Source organism: Schistocerca piceifrons, chromosome 11 (genome assembly GCF_021461385.2).
Source record: "Schistocerca piceifrons isolate TAMUIC-IGC-003096 chromosome 11, iqSchPice1.1, whole genome shotgun sequence".
NCBI classification, from domain to species: Eukaryota; Metazoa; Arthropoda; class Insecta; order Orthoptera; family Acrididae; genus Schistocerca; species Schistocerca piceifrons.
Genome location: NC_060148.1, coordinates 60,778,751 through 60,796,873, shown reverse-complemented (window position 1 = coordinate 60,796,873; position 18,123 = coordinate 60,778,751). Strand labels below are relative to the sequence as shown.

The following is an 18,123-nucleotide window of genomic DNA, read 5'->3' as shown; positions in this document are numbered from 1 at the left end:
CTACTCTCTTATGTTTCATCTGAGTTTGAGGGGAGACATCTTTTGAGAGTATAGTATTTTACGTCCCCAGGTTTTGTGTAATGAAATCCACCCAAAGTTCTGTTATATTTATATGAGATCTTATAATACTTCTGTCCGCTACTGTTATACTCTAACCTCAAAGCTGACAGCAGTTCGTATAAGGAAATTATTTTTATTCAAGCAGTTATAGTATATAAAGAAGCAGAGCAGTGTTACCCTCTGAGAGGAATTTTGTTACGTTGACCGTGTTGTACCTAACGGAGGTGGCTTATCGGAAGTGAAAGCCAAAATTACGTTAATATTTAAACAGTTCCAAACAATATTTTACCTATCTACACTGTTCAAAGAATAAAGAAAACGGTTGCCAGCCTAATTAGGCAAGAGAATGATTGACATTCTAGTTCAAGAAAATAAGTATTAGTAACTTTAACGGACAAACACAACCTATACTTTGCCACATGTGAGTGCAATAAACTCTGGCACCTGAATACAGTATGTTCACGTTAAGGTTAGAGCTACCAGATCAGAACAAACTATTTGCAGAAATATAACAGATAACAAAACACACTATTACCTTGAGGGCTTAGTCAAACTGAATGGTCTCGATAACATTACTATTAATATTCACTGTAGAATCATAAAATGGACATAGGTTCAATATTACTTTTCAAACATTTTCTTACCTGTCAAAAAATTATAAATGTAGTTCACTGCAAAATTATAAGCTGGTCATAGGTTAAGTCTCTCTCAGCTAAATACCTTTTTATTTAGAATGAAAATTGAATGGAATTCACTAACAGATTACTTCTCAGTGTCTTTTGAATAAAGAAATTATTGTTTTCATAGAGAGTGGTCTTTCTATTAATCGTTGTCTAGCATGAGCACAGTAGACAAACTGTTAATCCTGTTACACCATTAATATGCACTTTTAATACACAAGAGGAGTTTAATATTGTACAGAAGTTCACTTGAATAGGAAGAGTAATTGAAACTTGCTATAATTAAGTAACTTTGTACATTTGAACTACTTTCAGTGGAGGAGGGCCCATAATCTTGACCACTGTAGCAGAGCATACTAAACACACTTTCAGTACACTAAAGAAACAAGTTCTTAACAAATATGAACATGGAACATTAAACAGTATTAGTTTCCAACTCATACTGCAGTAGGAAACTACTTGATGTGGTTATAAGACAATAGCTCACCTTTGGTTGATTTTCAACAGACTCCACTGTGATCACTTACTAAACAAAACTTTGTAAGCCTCAGTTTTGAGAACTTTCACTTTAGAAGTTGGCAACAAAATTTTAATAAGCAGTCTTAATAAAAAAAATTATTTTCAGCAAGTATTATTCACTATGTTACTCAGTTCTGCTAAAACACTGAGCTTTAATGTTATTTCAATAAGGACACTTGGTAACCACTTTAGCGTGGGAAGGGCCCTAAGTGGTTGTGTGACTAGGGATAAAAAAAAAATCAAGGTAGGTATAAGAGTTTGAGTATAAGTTACCTTATATTTGAATATAATAGAGGGAAACATTCCACGTGGAAAAATATATCTAAAAACAAAGATGATGTAACTTACCAAGCGAAAGCATTGGTATGTTGATAGAGAGACTAACAAACACACACACAAAATTCAAGCTTTCGCAACCCACGGTTGCTTCATCAGGAAGGAGAGGGAAAGACGAAAGGATGTGGGTTTTAAGGGAGAGGGGAAGGAGTCATTCCAATCCCGGGAGCGGAAAGGCTTACCTTGGGGGGAAAAAGGGACAGGTATACACTCGCGCGCACACACACACACACACACACACACACACACACACACACACACACATCCATCCACACATATACAGACACAAGCAGACATATGGCCTTTACCTTATATTTGTGCACACTAAAACATCCAATGAGCTGATCCGTCACCATAAATTTCTACTATTCCTTGGTTCCTTTTCAGTGATTGCGCAATGTGGTGGCGATTACATATTGGTAGGTAGATTTGCAGGTAGAATTGCCGGACTCTGTCATTTCTTGGTGGCAATGATATACATCAATTCCAGAATAGTTCCAGCTCTTTATCCATTCATCCGAGGCATCGGAAAGCGCCACGGAAAGCCTCTCTCGGCACCACCACAATATACAACTTTTACACGAGCAGTTGACAGTTTGGTAGCTCGTCCCCAACTGACTCTTTGTTCCACCTTTCCTACCTAGGCCAACCACAATTTGCGCGTACTACACAGTTCCGTTCCCGAGGGGAACCACAACACCTTTCACGTACAAAATAGCTAAGAACCCTAACTGAAGGTCAGCAGTTTACATAACAGCAACTAAACGTATTAAATGAAACAGAACGTTTGCATATGTTGGTAGTTCTACACAAAATTATTTAAATAATGTTATTTAATTTTAAAGATATCCAAAGAGATTAAATGAGGAAGACAAAATATCATTACAGAGAGTATACTTCATTGCAGTATCGAATTAATCGTACACTAATTACAGAAGTTCAATGATGGGGTGTTGAACAAAATAGAAAGCTAAATGAATCAACAAAAGGTATGTAATGTCTAAGCTATGGTGTTACAGTCACAAGCTGAAAAGCCAGCACGACACACACACACACACACACACACACACACACACACACCCTCTCTCTCTCTCTCTCTCTCTCTCTCTCTCTGTCTCTAAGAAGAAGAAAAAAGAAAAGAAAAATGCACCACTAAGGAATTATTGAAATGGGATGGACATCGGTAGATGTGACATACATGTACAGATGAACAGAAAAATTGGAGGCTTCATTCAAGAGAAAGAGCTTCACAAAGTGAGTCAGTCACACATTGGTCCACCTCTGGCCCTTATGCAAGCAGTTATTCAATTTGCCATCGATTGATAGAGTTGTCGGAAGTCCTCCCGGGGGTAGCCTGCCGAATCGAGTCCGACCGGTACGTTAGATGGCCAAAATCCCGAGCCGGTTGGAGGACTCTGCCCGTAAAGCTCCAAATGTTCTCAACCGAGGAGAGATCGAGCGACCTCGCCGGCGAAGGTAGGGTTTGAGATGCTCAGAGACGAGTAGTAGAAGCTCTCACTGTGTGCGAGTAGGCGTCACCTTGCTGACGTGTCAGCTCAGAATGGCTTTCCCTAAAGGAAAACTAAACGGGTTGTGGAATATCGTCGACATACCACTGTGCTGTAAGGGATGAGAACCGAAGGTGTCCTGGTGTGAATTGAAATGGCACCCCAGACCTGGTTGTCGGGCCGTACGGCAGACGACAATCGGGTTGGCATCCCACTGCCGTCTGGATGTCTCCAGACAAGTCTTCGGTCTGGAATCTTACTGACTGGAGTAGAATTGCCGCCAGTGATGAGTCGCACTTTGCAATGAGCCCCTGTGACCAGTGAAGATGTGTCTGGAGATGCCCCGGCCAGTGGAGGGATACTAACCTGACTGTCGCCTGCCTTATGGCCCGAAGGCCGGGAATGCTGGTCTAGGGTGCCATTTCATTTTGTACCGGGGCACCTTCGGTAGACATCCGCAGCACCCTCGGAGCACATCAGTACGTCGACTATATTCTGCGCCCCTTTTAATTGCCCCGCATGTCCTGGGCTTATGTTTCGGCAAGATAGTGCCCACCCACACACGGCAAGAGTTTCTACTGCTCGTCTCCGTGCTTGCCAAACCCTACCTCGGCCGGCCGTAATGTCGCACCTCTCCCCAGTTACATTTTTTAGCATTGTGAGCACAGTCCTCCAACCGACTCAGAATTTTGGTGCTCTAACGCACCGATTGGGACGGAGTTTGCTACGATATCCGTCAGGAGGACATACAATAACTCTGTCATCGATGCCAAGCTGAATGACTGTTGGATAAGGGCCAGAGGTGGACCAGCATGTGACTGACTTGCTCAATTTGTGAAGCTCTTTCTCTTGAATAAATCATCCATTTTTTCTCAAATTGTTATCATTTATTTGTCTGTACATGTACATCAGATCTGCAAATTTCCATCTTTAAATTGATTGTGTGTGTGTGTGTGTGTGTGTGTGTGTGTGTGTGTGTGTGTGTGTGTGTGTGTGAGGGGCAATCAAAACAGGACCAACATGCTGTCATTCTTTTATTGGCTACCAAAGGACAAACACTTGTAGACGTTCAACGGAGAATGAAGAATATGTATGGGGCAGCATGTCTGTTGAAAACAACCATTGTCGATTGGTGCGTTGAGAGGTGCAGCTGCTTCATGATAACATACGTCCTCATACCACAGTGGCATAACACAGGAGTAGGAGATAGAGTACCTACCCTATAGTCCTGATCTCTCCCTATGCAATTACCACATCTTTGGTCCCTTGTAAAAAGGCCTCGAAGGTTCAATGACTTGTGTCATACAAGAATATGCTATGGGCAGTTGCAGAGTCCCTCACACAGCAGGACATGGTTTTTTACTAAACTGCTATCTCCAGCCTGGTGCATCTGTAGGATGGATATGCAGCAATTTTGCCTAAGTGATTCACACACACACACACACACACACACACACACACACACACACACACACACACACACAGAGAGAGAGAGAGAGAGAGAGAGAGAGAGAGAGAGAGAGAGAGAGAGAGGGGGGGGGTGGGGAGGGGGGGGGGATCAAACATCTAGGGGTGATAGATATACCACATCATGGCAAACAACTTTTGTTAAAGGTTTGCAGGCACTTCCCGGTGATGTTAGGCATGTTTTTTTTATTGGTTATGCCCCTGAGAGATGGCAGGATGTGAGCACAGTGCTCTATATGTGCGTGCCTTGTGTGTTGCCTGTAATCCAGTCATATTCTCTGTCTGAAAGGCAGTAGACCAAGGAAAATTAAAGTTCCTGATTAACTTCTAAAATATGTTTCTCTGCTTAGAGATGTTCATTCTTAAACTTTCCTTATTGAAAATCACTATATCAGTTTACTGGGCTAGCTAGTTTGCAGCACATCTGGTTAGTAGACCCTGCTAGTTCAGTGCAATTTTTTTGTCCCAAGGTTGGCAAATACAACACATCAGTCATCACTGTGGCCACCACCTACGTTCCATGTCAACGTGCAGTAACCGTTCACAGGTGGCAGATGGCAGCACTGCCAGTGGAGAGTAAATAAAGCGTGTCAGAGAGACGTGGAAAACAGTGCAGTAGTTGTCATTTTGCGGGAATGGAGCAATTTACCTGACATCCGAAGGGGCACGATTATCGGATTTCGGGCCTAAGGTGGGAGCATTTCAGAAACAGCTAATTTTGTAAACTGTCCACGTACTGCTGCGGTTAAAGTATAGTGTGTGTGGCGAAATGGTGCTGTCCAGAACCGGTGCTGAGGCACCTATTGTGCACCACTGCGGGGATGTGTACGGGCAAATAGACCTGCAACCTTTGAGCTGCTCATTGCCCAGATGAACCGAGGGACTACCAATATTGTCTCCTCAGTGACTGTTCGGCAAATGTTGGTGCGTACGGACCTCTGCTGCACGTGCCTAGTTCGTGCACTGGTGCTGCCTGCTGCTCACAGGTGAGAAAGGCTAGACTTTGGATGCCGATACCACAGCTGCTCGTGCATTGAGTGGCTATATATGGCCTTTCCAGACAAATGACGTTTTCGCTCTGACGGACAGCTGGCCACCGGCACGTGTGGCGTGAAACGTCTGAAAGCGACGACCTGCCGTGGTTGTCGGAAGGATCCGGACTGAATGGCATTACTTGAGTGATCTTGTCATTCTGGAAGACTTGGGAAAATGTCCAACTGTACACGCAGTTTGTGTTTCCTCAGCACGATGGCGTATACTGAAGAGCACATAATGAGTTTACTGCACAACCCTGGCCATCAAAATGACCAAGTTAAACCACAATCGAGAATATGTCAGACTACCTCGATCGGGCTGTTCACGCAGGAATCTTCACCTGAGAAACCTTGTGCATCTGACCGTGACACTGGATTTGACACAGCTCCACGTCCCTGTTGGTACCTTCTGGAACTTCATTGACCCATGCTTTGCAATTGCTAAACGTGCTTTGGAATTGGATATAAGCCCTAATCCGCCTCCCGCCCCCTCCCGCCGCCGCCCGGCCCCCTGCCCCCTCCCTCCATCTCCCTCCCCGTCCATCTCTACCCTCTCCCGCCTCTTCCCCCATCTCTCTATGGCCCCATCCTCCCCCCTTCTGTCTATTTCCTCTTCCCCCACCCTCCCCCCTCCCTGCTGCGTATGCTTGAAATGAATGGGTAAATCAGTTGGGACGGCCTTGCCGCAATGGCAACACCGGTTCCCATCAGATCACCAAATGTAAGTGTTTCTGAGCTCGGCTAGTACGTGGGTGACCGTCTGGTCTGTCGAGCGCTGTTGGCAAGCGGGGTTCTCTCAGCCCTTGTGAGGGAAACTGAGCCATTTGATTGAGAAGTAGCAGCTCCAGTCTTCTGAACTGACATACATCCTGGAGAGCAGTGTGCTGACCACATGTCCCTCCATTTTGGCATCCAGTGACGCCTACATGCTCAGGATGACACGGCAGCCGGTAGGTACTATCGGGCTTTCATGGCATGTTCGAGCGGAGTTTAGTTTTTAAATCAGTTGGGATCATTGGTTTTCAGGAGAGTGAGAACTCTCTGGCTGTTGGATCTGTGTAGTTAGTAGTGTCAGTGACATTATTTCCCATAGTCTTAATTTGCAAAACTTGAAGATTACAAAGTTTTGGACAATTCAAATTCCATAGTAGTATTGTAATCAAGGGCTGACAATCCATAAATAAGACTTCCCTGTTTTTTTGTTAAAACTGACTGCGAGGGAGGAAACAAAACATAACAATTTTCTTTCTCAGTAGTTTTGAACAGAAAGTCTGTACATTGTTGTTTAAAATGTACACACACACACACACACACACACACACACACACACACACACATTGTTGCTCCTAAGAGTTGTGAGTTGTCAGGTGCATTTTCTCTATTGTTTCAGCATGTATTTGCAATTTCTTTTTTGCGGTGTGTAGCTGGAGTCAGCCCGAGCAAATACTGCCCATATTGTCTTTAATTTGTTGCCCACTGTCAATAGAAAGCATCGGTTTGTTTTCTGTTACCAGTAAGATTATTTTTAAAGTGGAATTTTGCATCCTCATTGGATAAAGCATTCCAAAATCAGCCTGGTGCAACATTCGTTGTATCTATAATGTATTACAGGTGGTATATGCCCCAGAACAAATGGGAAATCTGGGAAAAACCTGGGAATTTTTTCATCCCAGAAAAACCAGAGAATTCTAAAAAATTCCGGACATTTTTCATTGTTTTAGTTTTCAGTTAAATTTTTGTAATTTTGACTGGTAAGAACTGATAGTCTAACAAAGAATTTTACTTTAGCCTGCTACTAGAGAATAATACTGCAGCAATAAAACATAAACAAGGAAAAGAAAACCAAAATAAACTTAAGTTGCAAAGGAAATGTGCCATTTCCAACAACTAAACACAGTGCACACACAAGCGTCTGCCAACACCAAAATGTGTCAAAGGCTTTAGGACACAACAACTAACTGCTTATGGTGACTATGACATCACAACGGTTTATGTTAGGTTCATTTGAGTAGTTGCCAGTGGACTCGTGCGCATGCGCAGTTGAGTACGAGCATTACCTGCTCCCACTTATGGCTACCTGAAGTACGTCTGTTAGCTGTATCAGCAGTAGGAACAAGCAGCTGGACACTAGCTGGAAAAATTCTTCTGGTGAGCCCAAGCTGCCAGATTCGCTCATGCGCAGAGCAGTCTAACTTGCAGTGGAAAGGGCATTAGTCTCCACATGACCCATGTTTAGGTTTAGTGATTTTGTTATTTCTTCCTCATTTACAACTCTCATGTCAAATGAAAACAAAATGGATTTCTGTGGCCATTCAATATGCATTCACATACTTATGGAAGGATAAAATATGTTGTTAGTTTCAGTTTCCTGATTTTTATTTTATTGTCAGGTTTTTGACAGGCACGCATTAATTGCCTTGCAGGACACTGAAGTTATTTTTGTATATTTGCTAAAGAAATTTGGCTTTTATTAATCTTTTCCGCAGAGGCAATCAATTTATTTGAAACAGTGTTTCAATCCACATTATTGGCTAGTGTCAACTGTTTGCTGAGTTCAAAGTGACCGTCTTTATCTCATGGCACGTATGGCGTTATGCCATAATAAAGAACAAAACCTGAGATGATACAATACTGGTACTCCAAGAAAATTTGCAGCCTGAAAACAACACTAAAAAGGTTAATATCAGGGTGGGGCCTACATATTTGCAAATCTGGACATACATATCTGCATTTTACACTGAATTATGCTTTTTAGTCTGGTTTACAAAATTCCGTTGCTCTCGGAGTACCTCTGAGGTTCTGTTTTGTTTATGACGTAATGTAAGATGTCTTACTGCTATATGGGTATGAACATTTGGGCTTCCTACATCATCATAGCTGCAAACATGCAGCAATGCCATTTTATGGTGTTCTCTGACAATGGCTGAAACGAATTCTAATAGGTCGTGGGAAAATATTGTGAATGGTAGTTGAAAAGTGTTGCTTTCAATGTCAATTTCATTTTATGCAAGATAAATTATGTTACGTGTGCAAATGTGCTTTGAATTTCTTAAATCACAGAGCATTTGATTCTCATTTACAGCTTAACACTCTGAGGGCCAACCACTTAGAAGAATTTTGAGCCAAGACATTTATGTATTATTTAAAGTTTTACTGACACGTTTGTGTGACGTATATTAAAGTGTAACACATGCAAAAAATACCAATATTATATATGAAAGCTAAGTACTTCTTGCAGCTACACTTTGTATATTCATTTAAACCATTAACTTTTCCTACTTACGTGTTCACGCTACTGAATAGTGATGTCGGATGCTATTGGCTGACTAAATCACATCTCCTATGCTCCGAATATCTGCCATCGTCGAATGGCGAGATCACGTGACGTCAGCTATGACCGGTTTACTAAAATGCATCGCAACCTCGATTTCATTGCTTTGGAGACTAATGTGCTGTGTTTGGTGGCATTCAAATATATACTTTGGTAATATGAAAATATGCAGCGTACTTTTTTTTAAAGGTGGGTGGTTGTTCGTTTTATGAAGTGCCGGGAAATTTCTACGCCAGTGTATAAAACCTTAACCATTCAAAGAGTTGATAAGTTTTATGGTTCTGAGAGAAAGTATACTTAACACAGAAAAAGCGTGTTTTCACCTGGGGAAAAAGTGTGTTTGGACGGATATCTGGGAAATATTTTTCCTCGTCCACGTATTCACCCTGTATTAACAGCGACAGTAAAACACGTAAAATAACAAGTAATGCAGCAGCAACAGCACTGTCCTGGCCTGCCCTGACTGCCACGGCCTTGCTGCAGTGCTGCTCAGCTGCTGCTGGATTACTGGTTCCTCCACGTGTCTTACTGCCACTGTGAACACTTACAGCTAAACCAGATATTGCTCCGAACTAATTTGGGAACACTCTGTCAAACAGACACGTGAAATCACATTTTAAAAGTTACTTTGTTTGTAACAAGAAACAAATCGACTCTTTCTGTCGACACTGGGCAGTGCACGAAAGGTTTGGTGGACAATATGTGAACGGAATGGGAAGAAACCCTAATAACTATTACAGTGGGTCGTACCCTCTTGCACTTCATGATGGTTTGCAGAGTATAGATGTAGAATTAGAAATATTTATGTGGGTGGATTGGACATAAGCATTTCAAAGCTGAAATTGCTAATATCTGCTGAAACGTTGGAGGAAGTGTGCATGACATCTCTTACAAGGGAACCTCCCCATCGCACCCCCCCTCAGATTTAGTTATAAGTTGGCACAGTGGATAGGCCTTGAAAAACTGAACACAGATCAATCGAGAAAACAGGAAGAAGTTGTGTGGAACTATGAAAAAAATAAACAAAATATACAAACTGAGTAGTCCATGCGTGAGATAGGCAACATCAAGGATAATGTGAGCTCAGGAGCGCCGTGGTCCCGTGGTTAACGGGAGCATCTGCGGAACGAGAGGTCTTTGGTTCAAGTCTTCCCTCGTGTGAAAAGTTTAATTATTTATTTTCAGACAATTATTATCTGTCCGTCCATCCGTCCAATGCGAGGTAACTGCGCATTAGTAAGGGGACGATATACCTAAACGAACATCGAAACACGCGACGTCAGTTGACTACAGCGCACGGAAGAGAGAGTATTCCTGCTAACGAGGCTCCCTGGCTGGCAGTTGACTGTTCGCTACTTTGGACGAGAGTGCATTAAATACGTGAGATGTATTCCGTGGGCAATATGAATCCAGCAATTATAGCTTGCAACTTCAATAACAATCACACGGTTTGGCGGTGCGATCGCAAAACAGAGACACTAAACTTATTATAGTGAACAGAGACGTCAATGAATGAACGAACAGATCATAACTTTGCAAAAATAAAGAAGGTAAAGTTTTCACTCGAGGGAAGACTTGAACCAAGGACCTCTCGTTCCGCGGCTGCTCATGCTAGCCACGGGACCATGGCGCTCCTGAGTTCACATTATCCTTGATGTTGCCTATCTTGCGCCTGGAATACTCAGTTTGCATATTTTGCTTATTTTTTTCATAGTTCCACACAGCTTCTTCCTGTTTTCTCGATTGAACTGTGTTCTGTTTTTCAAGGCCTATCCACTGTGCCAACTTCTAACTAAATCTGAGGGGGGTGCGATGGGGAGGTTTCCTTGTTAGTAGGGACACCCGATTACTAATCGATAAATCTCAAACTGTAAATTCAAATGAGGAAGAGATTAATTTATGCACAACTAGGCTGAAAGAAGAAATTGGTTGGTTGGACACATTCTGAGACATTAACGCATCACTAATTTGATAAAGTAGGGAAAGGTAGGGAGTAAAAATTGTAGGAGGAGACCAACAAATGTGTGCAGTAACCCGGTCTAAATGAATGTATGTTTCAGAAGGACGATTAAGGTTTACGGTCCTGTCGACATTGAAGGTTTACGGTCCTGTCGACATTGAGGTCGCTGGAGACTGAGGAGAAACTCGGAAAAATAACAGTATGGTGAAGGAAATCGGCCATACCCTTTCAAAAGAACCGTCCCAGAATTTGCCTGGAGAGATTTGTGGAAGTGACAGAAAACTGAATCGGGATGGTCGGACACCGTGGTTGCCTGGAGATGAAGCAGCTTGCAAATGGTAGACTAGTGTGGAGAAATGTTTTAAATCTTGAGACTGGTTATTTTGCTGGTGTGGTTTGTTATCTTTGTCACCACCATTTGAAATCCCTGATGGCTGTTCCACTGCTAGATGCAATATGCAAGCTGTACACGTGCCTTTGCTTTCGTAAACTGCATGGCACGTTTGCCCCTTGCTCTTCCTCGGACAGATCTTTGCTATCCAAAAATGGCGGAAACTTTACAAGGTCCTGTATGTTATAAAACAGATCTTTGCTATCCAAAAATGGCGGAAACTTTACAAGATCCTGTCAGTTTCACCAGATTTTGCATTCCTCATCTGTAGATTGTCTTACAATGTCACATGATGTGGAATATTTCATTCCTATTGGTCGGCGAAGTCTGTTATAAAATTGTAGGGTTGACTTTATGAATTGAAATAACAGAAGCCAACATGCATAAGTTTCACCCAAAATTCCTCTCTTTGCAAAGTGCACTTCCATATATTATTTTACTTAAACCCTACTTTCTTTCTGTTAAAAATATTATGCTTTGTAAATTTCTATTGCCTTTCGATACAAGTGAATGTGCTGATGTATTGTCTTGGCTAGAATATTAGTTCCCTGTAGTTTTATTCCATAGCCTTTGCACTGTAACCAGCGTTCCACTATGGCCTAGTTTATTCAAAGAGACAATTCCTCTTATATTGGGCTACACAGGTGTTAATACATTTTTTGTGGCTCCAATATACAGGGTGCTCCAAAATAATGTTCATGCTCTGTGAAAGTGAGTCTCTCTCTTTAATTAATGCAAATAGAAATAATTTTTGTGTGTAATGATTCCAAAGACTGTGAAGAGCTTAGCATCAGTTCCGTCTGTTGCATGATTGCAAACGAATGTGGTACTATAGCTTTAAGAACCAAAGCTGTTTCTAAACTGATACTGGAAAACGAGGAATGTGAGTGAGGTTTGACAACATTCCAGAGTTGAAGTTGGATTATCTTTCACTCCACAGTTAACAATCACAGGAATCTGAAAAAAGTTTGAAGTTGATGGAACAGTGCATGATGTGAAGAAATGTATGTAAAGGAAGAAAAAGACATTCAACAGACAATGAAAGTGGTGTTGATGCAGTAATTCAGTTGTAGACAAAATTCCTGAGAAAGTTTGAGGCAAATGGTCTTGTGAGATTGAAATAAGTGAAACCATTGTTTGCAAAATTATGTGGACTAAGAGAGGAAAATGCATTCTGGCACTTCTCTGTGTTCTGAATTTGACTGAGTGGTTCAGCACGCTTGAAGAAGATGAACATTTCCAAGATCTAATTCTTTGATCAGATGAAGGGACTTTAAAGATAACTGATCAAGTAACTGCTGTAATTGCATGTACTGGGATAGCAAAAATCTGTATGGAACTGATGAAAGGCATTTGGTAATCTGCCAAGACTATCATCCTGGTGTGGCTTGTCATCTAGAGCTTTCAGTAGGCCGTACTTCTTTGAAGAGACTGTCATAGGTGACTCTTATCTAGAAATATTGCAATAGCAACTACAGATAAATGGCATTTTTGACAGTGAGCTAATATAACAACGAAAATAATCAATTTTTGACAGTATAATGTAATTGGATAGATAAAAAATCTACTCACAAAGCAGTGGCAGGAGAAAGCACACGTAAAAGGAGGTTATACTTATGCAAGCTGTCGGAGCCAGTGGCTCCCTTTTCCAACAGAAGGGTTGAAAGGGAAGGAAGAGGGGTGAAGGAAAGGACTGGAGAGGTCAAGGAAAAGGGGTAGATTTCCAGAAATGTGGGTCAGGGGAGCCCGTCCAGTAAGTCTCTACTTAATAGCAGTTCTGGTTGACTTTCCTGAAATTTGTCCCTTTTTTTTAACCCTCTCCAGTCCTTTTCCTTCCTCCGTAAGCTCGGATAAATATAAACTTCTTTTATGCGTGTGTTCCCCTCCCGCCACTTGGTGAGTAGATTTTAGTAGGAAGAGCACTATTTTCAACAGGATGGGTTGCCACCTCACTTTCAGCTCGATACGAAGGAATTTCTCAGCCGTACGTTTCCTTTGAGATGGTTAGGGCAAATATGGTACGTAGTATACAGCTCGTCATTGGATTCGACCCCCTTAGGCTTTTATCTCTGGGATGCCCTGAAGAACACAGTGCATGCTGCAAAACGTAGAGACTGGATGGTCAAACAGAGAAAATTGAGCAAGCCTGTGATGATATTCCATTAGAAAATACAGCTGGTATTTTGCTCCTTTCTAAGTCTTTGTTGACTGTGCATTGCCATGGTACCTGGTTATTCTAACCATGTACCATCTTAAGTTACACCTTAATGTATTCAACACAAAAAACTTTTCATTTCAGTGTTATAAGGAAAATTACGTACACCTTTTATAGAGCCATGCAGTTAATCTATTTCTGTCAAGGCCTTAAAATTATTTTAACCCCATGCTTCACCAGAATGTTTCCAGTGAAATTACTCTTCTTGTTTGTAAATGCTTGGGATGTATAGCAGCTGTTGTTCTTTATTGGTTATGGAAATCTTTCAGATGAATGATCGCTTGTAATTGATGATGATGTTGCCTGTAGAAGACAATAAGATATATTGCGCCCTCCTAACTCCAAGACCAGTGTTTCGTCTCTGAAGATACATCCCGCAGACAGTGACGAAATGTTGGCGAATAGTTTTATGCGTCGACCGCTTTCTCCCTGACTAGAAGTTGACATCGGCCGCAAAAGCCTCGGTTGTATCAGAATATGTCATGTAATTGACCCACAAATGGACCTACACAGTTCAGGTCGGCAACCTTGTGGTGATGTCTCCTGCCATCTTCGTACACAGAATGTCACAAAGTGTGTGATTCGATAAAACTGTGAAACAGAGCTGCTGCTCAATACTTGATTTCAGGAGGTGAAATATTTGTACTGTCGACAGGCACATACACAGTGTATCGTAATTAATGGCATAAAAACGTGCAGTTGAAAGTACACGATGCTAGAAGCAAAAAGTCTCAGTAAGCAGTGCTCCAAAATGCATACCTTAAGAGCTACGAACAATTCATCTTGGATATAGTGAAACAAATTTCTTCTATTGCAAACTCATTCCTTTCCATATTTTGGGAGGAGGTGATCTGGACCAAAACAAGAAAAAAAAAACATTCCAGTAAGTGTGGGGTCTAAAGCACTTACCTTAAAAGCTATGAGCAATAGTTCATCTTCACTACTATGGAGCCCATGCTCTACTGAGCAAGCACTCTTTGCTCTTGAGGTTTGCACTATGAAACCCATTTTATACTGGACATTTTTTTTTTCTTCTTTTGGTCCAAACTACTCTCAAAATACGGAAAGCGAAGAGCTTGCAAAAGAAGGGATTTGTTTCACAGTATCGAAAATGAAGTACTGCTCGTAGCTGTTCAGGTGTGCATTTGAAAGCCCACATTTACCGAGACATCTAGTCGAGTGTACTTTCAGCTGTTTGCATTCACACTATCAATTATGATGCACCATGTATAAAGGTACAGGATGTTGTTGTTGTTGTTGTGTAGAAACGACTTCCTGACACTTAATTCTATACTCGATGTTAAGAAATTTCTCTTCTTCAGAAACGCTTTCCTTGCCATTGCCAGTCTACATTTTATATCCTCTCTACTTCGACCATCATCAGTTATTTTGCTCCTTTACTACTTTACGTGTCTCATTTCCTAATCTAATTCCCTCAGCATCACCTGACTTAATTCGACTACATTCCATTATCCTCGTTTTGCTTTTGTTGATGTTCATCTTATACCCTCCTTTCAAGAAACTGTCAATTCCGTTCAACTACTCTTCCAAGTCCTTTGCTGTGTCTGACAGAATTACAATGTCATCAGCGAACCTCAAAGTTTTTATTTCTTCTCCCTGGATTTTAATACCTACTCTGAATTTCTCTTTTGTTTCCTTTACTGCTTGCTCAATATATAGATTGAATAACATCGGGGAGAGGCTACAACCCCGTCTCACTCCATTCCCAGTCACTGCTTCCCTTTCGTGCCCCTCGACTCTTATAACTGCCATCTGGTTTCTGTACGAATTGTAAATAGCCTTTCGCTCCCTGTATTTTACCCCTGCCACCTTCAGAATTTGAAAGAGAGTATTCCAGTCAACATTGTCAAAAGCTTTCTCTAAGTCCACAAATGCTAGAAATGTAGGTTTGCCTTTCCTTAATCTTTCTTCTAAGATAAGTCATAAGGTCAGTATTGCTTCACGTGGTCCAACATTTCTACGGAATCCAAACTGATCTGTACTGAAGGTACAGGATAGCCAAAATAAAATTGTCCCAGAAAATACAGTGTCTGACAAAAAAAAAAAGTGGAGCATCCAAAGGGGAGGAGGTAATGAAACGAAACTTTACTGGTTAAGGTGGGTGACAGATATGAATGAGATTTACAAAGGTTTTGGCACTGGGATAGGGTTGCTGTCTGAGCTAGTCCCACACGTTCTGTTGGGGACGTTGAGCCCAAACAAAACAACACCTCCCTGTACAAAGACCTGTGTGCATCTACAAAAGATAATGTTACACCTCTGGTGGAACAGCGGCAGTGTGGTATAATACGAATTGCTTCCTCAAGAGGTACAAACATCACTTCTGACTTTTATTGTCAACAATTGAGACGTCCTGCAGACGCAGTCCGAGAACAACAACCGGGAAGACTGTTCGAAGTGACGGTACTCCAGGCTAATGCCCGCCTGCATTCTTCTATACTGACAAAAAACAGTTTACAGCAGTTATATTGGGAAATCATCCTCACTCACCTTATTCACTTGGTCTTACGCCCACAGGGTTTCAGCTTTTCAGCTCTCTATCAAACAGCTTTCGAGGAACCTCCTTTCTGGATGAAAATGTGCTCTGAGCGTGGCTTGACGAGTTCTTCGCCTCAAAACCACTCGATTTCTACAGTCACGGAACTGACAAGTTACTGCAGCGTTGGCAGACTGTTCTAAATAGTGAAGGGAAATACATTATTGATGACTAAAGTGTCTGTTACTTATATCTGTTGTGTTTATGAAAAATGCTACGAAGTTATGCGCCACCCCAATAGTTTCTTCAGGTGAATTTTCCTTATGATACAATGAACTGTTCAGTTTCTGTTTCGTAGGTGAAATGTCAATGTATGTTGCAGAGGAGCGGGTGAGATGATGACCCGGGCACCCGTGAAAGTGACTCTGAGTGAGGGTCCGTACCACGTCGCCCAGTTCCGTGACAGCGCCCGCGAGTTCGACCTCACCAAGGAGTCCGACTTGGCCGAGCTACGGAGGGAGGTAATCCCGCTTCAGAGCTTTCGTTTCCTGTCTACACTTTACTGTTATCGTCAAGCAATTATGGCCAACTGACTTAACACCATTGTGCCAAACTTATCTTTAAAATAATCTCACCAACAAATAAATTTTGAAAAAATTAGATCCTCTTCTGTGTCGTTTAAAAATCTCATTCCCGGCTGTCCTGACGGTCTTCGTCCTTTGGGGGGATTCTTCTAACACAGTGTTGACGTATCTGTTTTTGTGACCTCTCATTACATGATTAATCCACTTATGGTTGATTCACACTTGATGGAACAGAATGTCAAAACATTCCTCGGCACATTTGAAATCACTGCATTCACAGTGGCCATCAACGGAACGGAACGGGGCGGGACGGAACAGAACAGTATCACCGTCAAGGTTTCTCGGGCAGAAAGTTTTGATGTTGATGGTGGGGAGGTGGTATCATTGTATGAAGGCTTTCACGAACGGATGACGTATCTTCTGGTAAACCTTCCGGGATGTAAGGTCGTGGTCCATGAAACTCTTCAGCTGGATGTCCAGCGCAGCTCTGGACGAAACGTTAGGAGCTGAAGAGTCGGCAAGACTCACCGGAGGAGAAACACCCCTCTGAAGATGTCCAGCGCAGCTCTGGACGAAACGTTAGGAGCTGAAGAGTTTCATGGACCACGACCTTACATCCCGGAAGGTTTACCAGAAGATAGGTGGTATCATTGCCTGCTAACATTGGAAGTTAACCTATTTTCGCCATGTTCAGTCATGTTACAGTAGTGCATTTAATGCTTTTGAATGTTCTTAGTCTTTATTGTATTATTTTCATTTGTTTTTGCAACACATTACAAATTTTCCATGACAGCTTGGATATTTTCTTCCATTGAGTGTTCCAACATAAGAGGTCAGATATCTCAAAGCAAAAATTGGATTTGGTTTTGCAATAATTAGACAAAGAAATAGTCTACACTGTGTGCAAATTAGAACATAAAGTTAAGTAATCTCTATTTAACAGTTGAAAGTCAGGTTGGTTGAAGGAGAAAAATGGATGTGTTTTTAAATTAATTGGAACTTAGTAGAAAAGGAAAAAAAATGATGGCTAAGCTGAACAGGCTTCATGTATTGACTTGTTTGATAGCTATAATTTCCTGGTGTGTGTGTGTGTGGGGGGGGGGGGGGGGGGGGGGGGGAGTAGAGGGGGAGGGGTAAGTGAGTGCTTTGAAATGTTTGGACGACACTTCCCTTGTTTTCTTTCTTAGCAGTTTACCGCACAAACTTTATCAAGAGCATCCATTATGAAGTTTGCTTTGGCTATTAATAAATGTTAACATTGTTAGTTCCTACTATGTTCTGACTTTTTGTACCGTGGACAGTGTATTACAGCCGGCCAGTGTGGCCTAGCGGTTCTAGGCACTTCAATCTGGAACTGCGCGACCGCTACGGTCGCAGGTTCGAATCCTGCCTTGAGCATGGATGTGTGTAATGTCCTTAGGTTAGTTAGGTTTAAGTAGTTCTAAGTTCTAGGGGACTGATGACCTCAGATGTTAAGTCACATAGTGCTCAGAGCCATTTGAACCATTTTGAACAGTGTATTACCACCTCACTTTGACTAT

At 41.9% G+C, this 18,123-nt stretch overlaps 1 protein-coding gene across 3 annotated transcripts in view; it reads left to right on the top strand.

Moving 5' to 3' along the window:
* The window catches only part of LOC124720062 (dynamin-like 120 kDa protein, mitochondrial), a 196,435-nt gene that overhangs the window by 92,954 nt on the left and 85,358 nt on the right, over nt 1-18,123 (top strand). For all 3 annotated transcript variants that reach the window (XM_047245331.1, XM_047245330.1, XM_047245329.1), the window contains one exon: nt 16,381-16,519. In XM_047245331.1, coding sequence (XP_047101287.1) covers nt 16,381-16,519 — 139 coding nt within the window. The remainder of the gene's footprint in view (nt 1-16,380; nt 16,520-18,123) is intronic.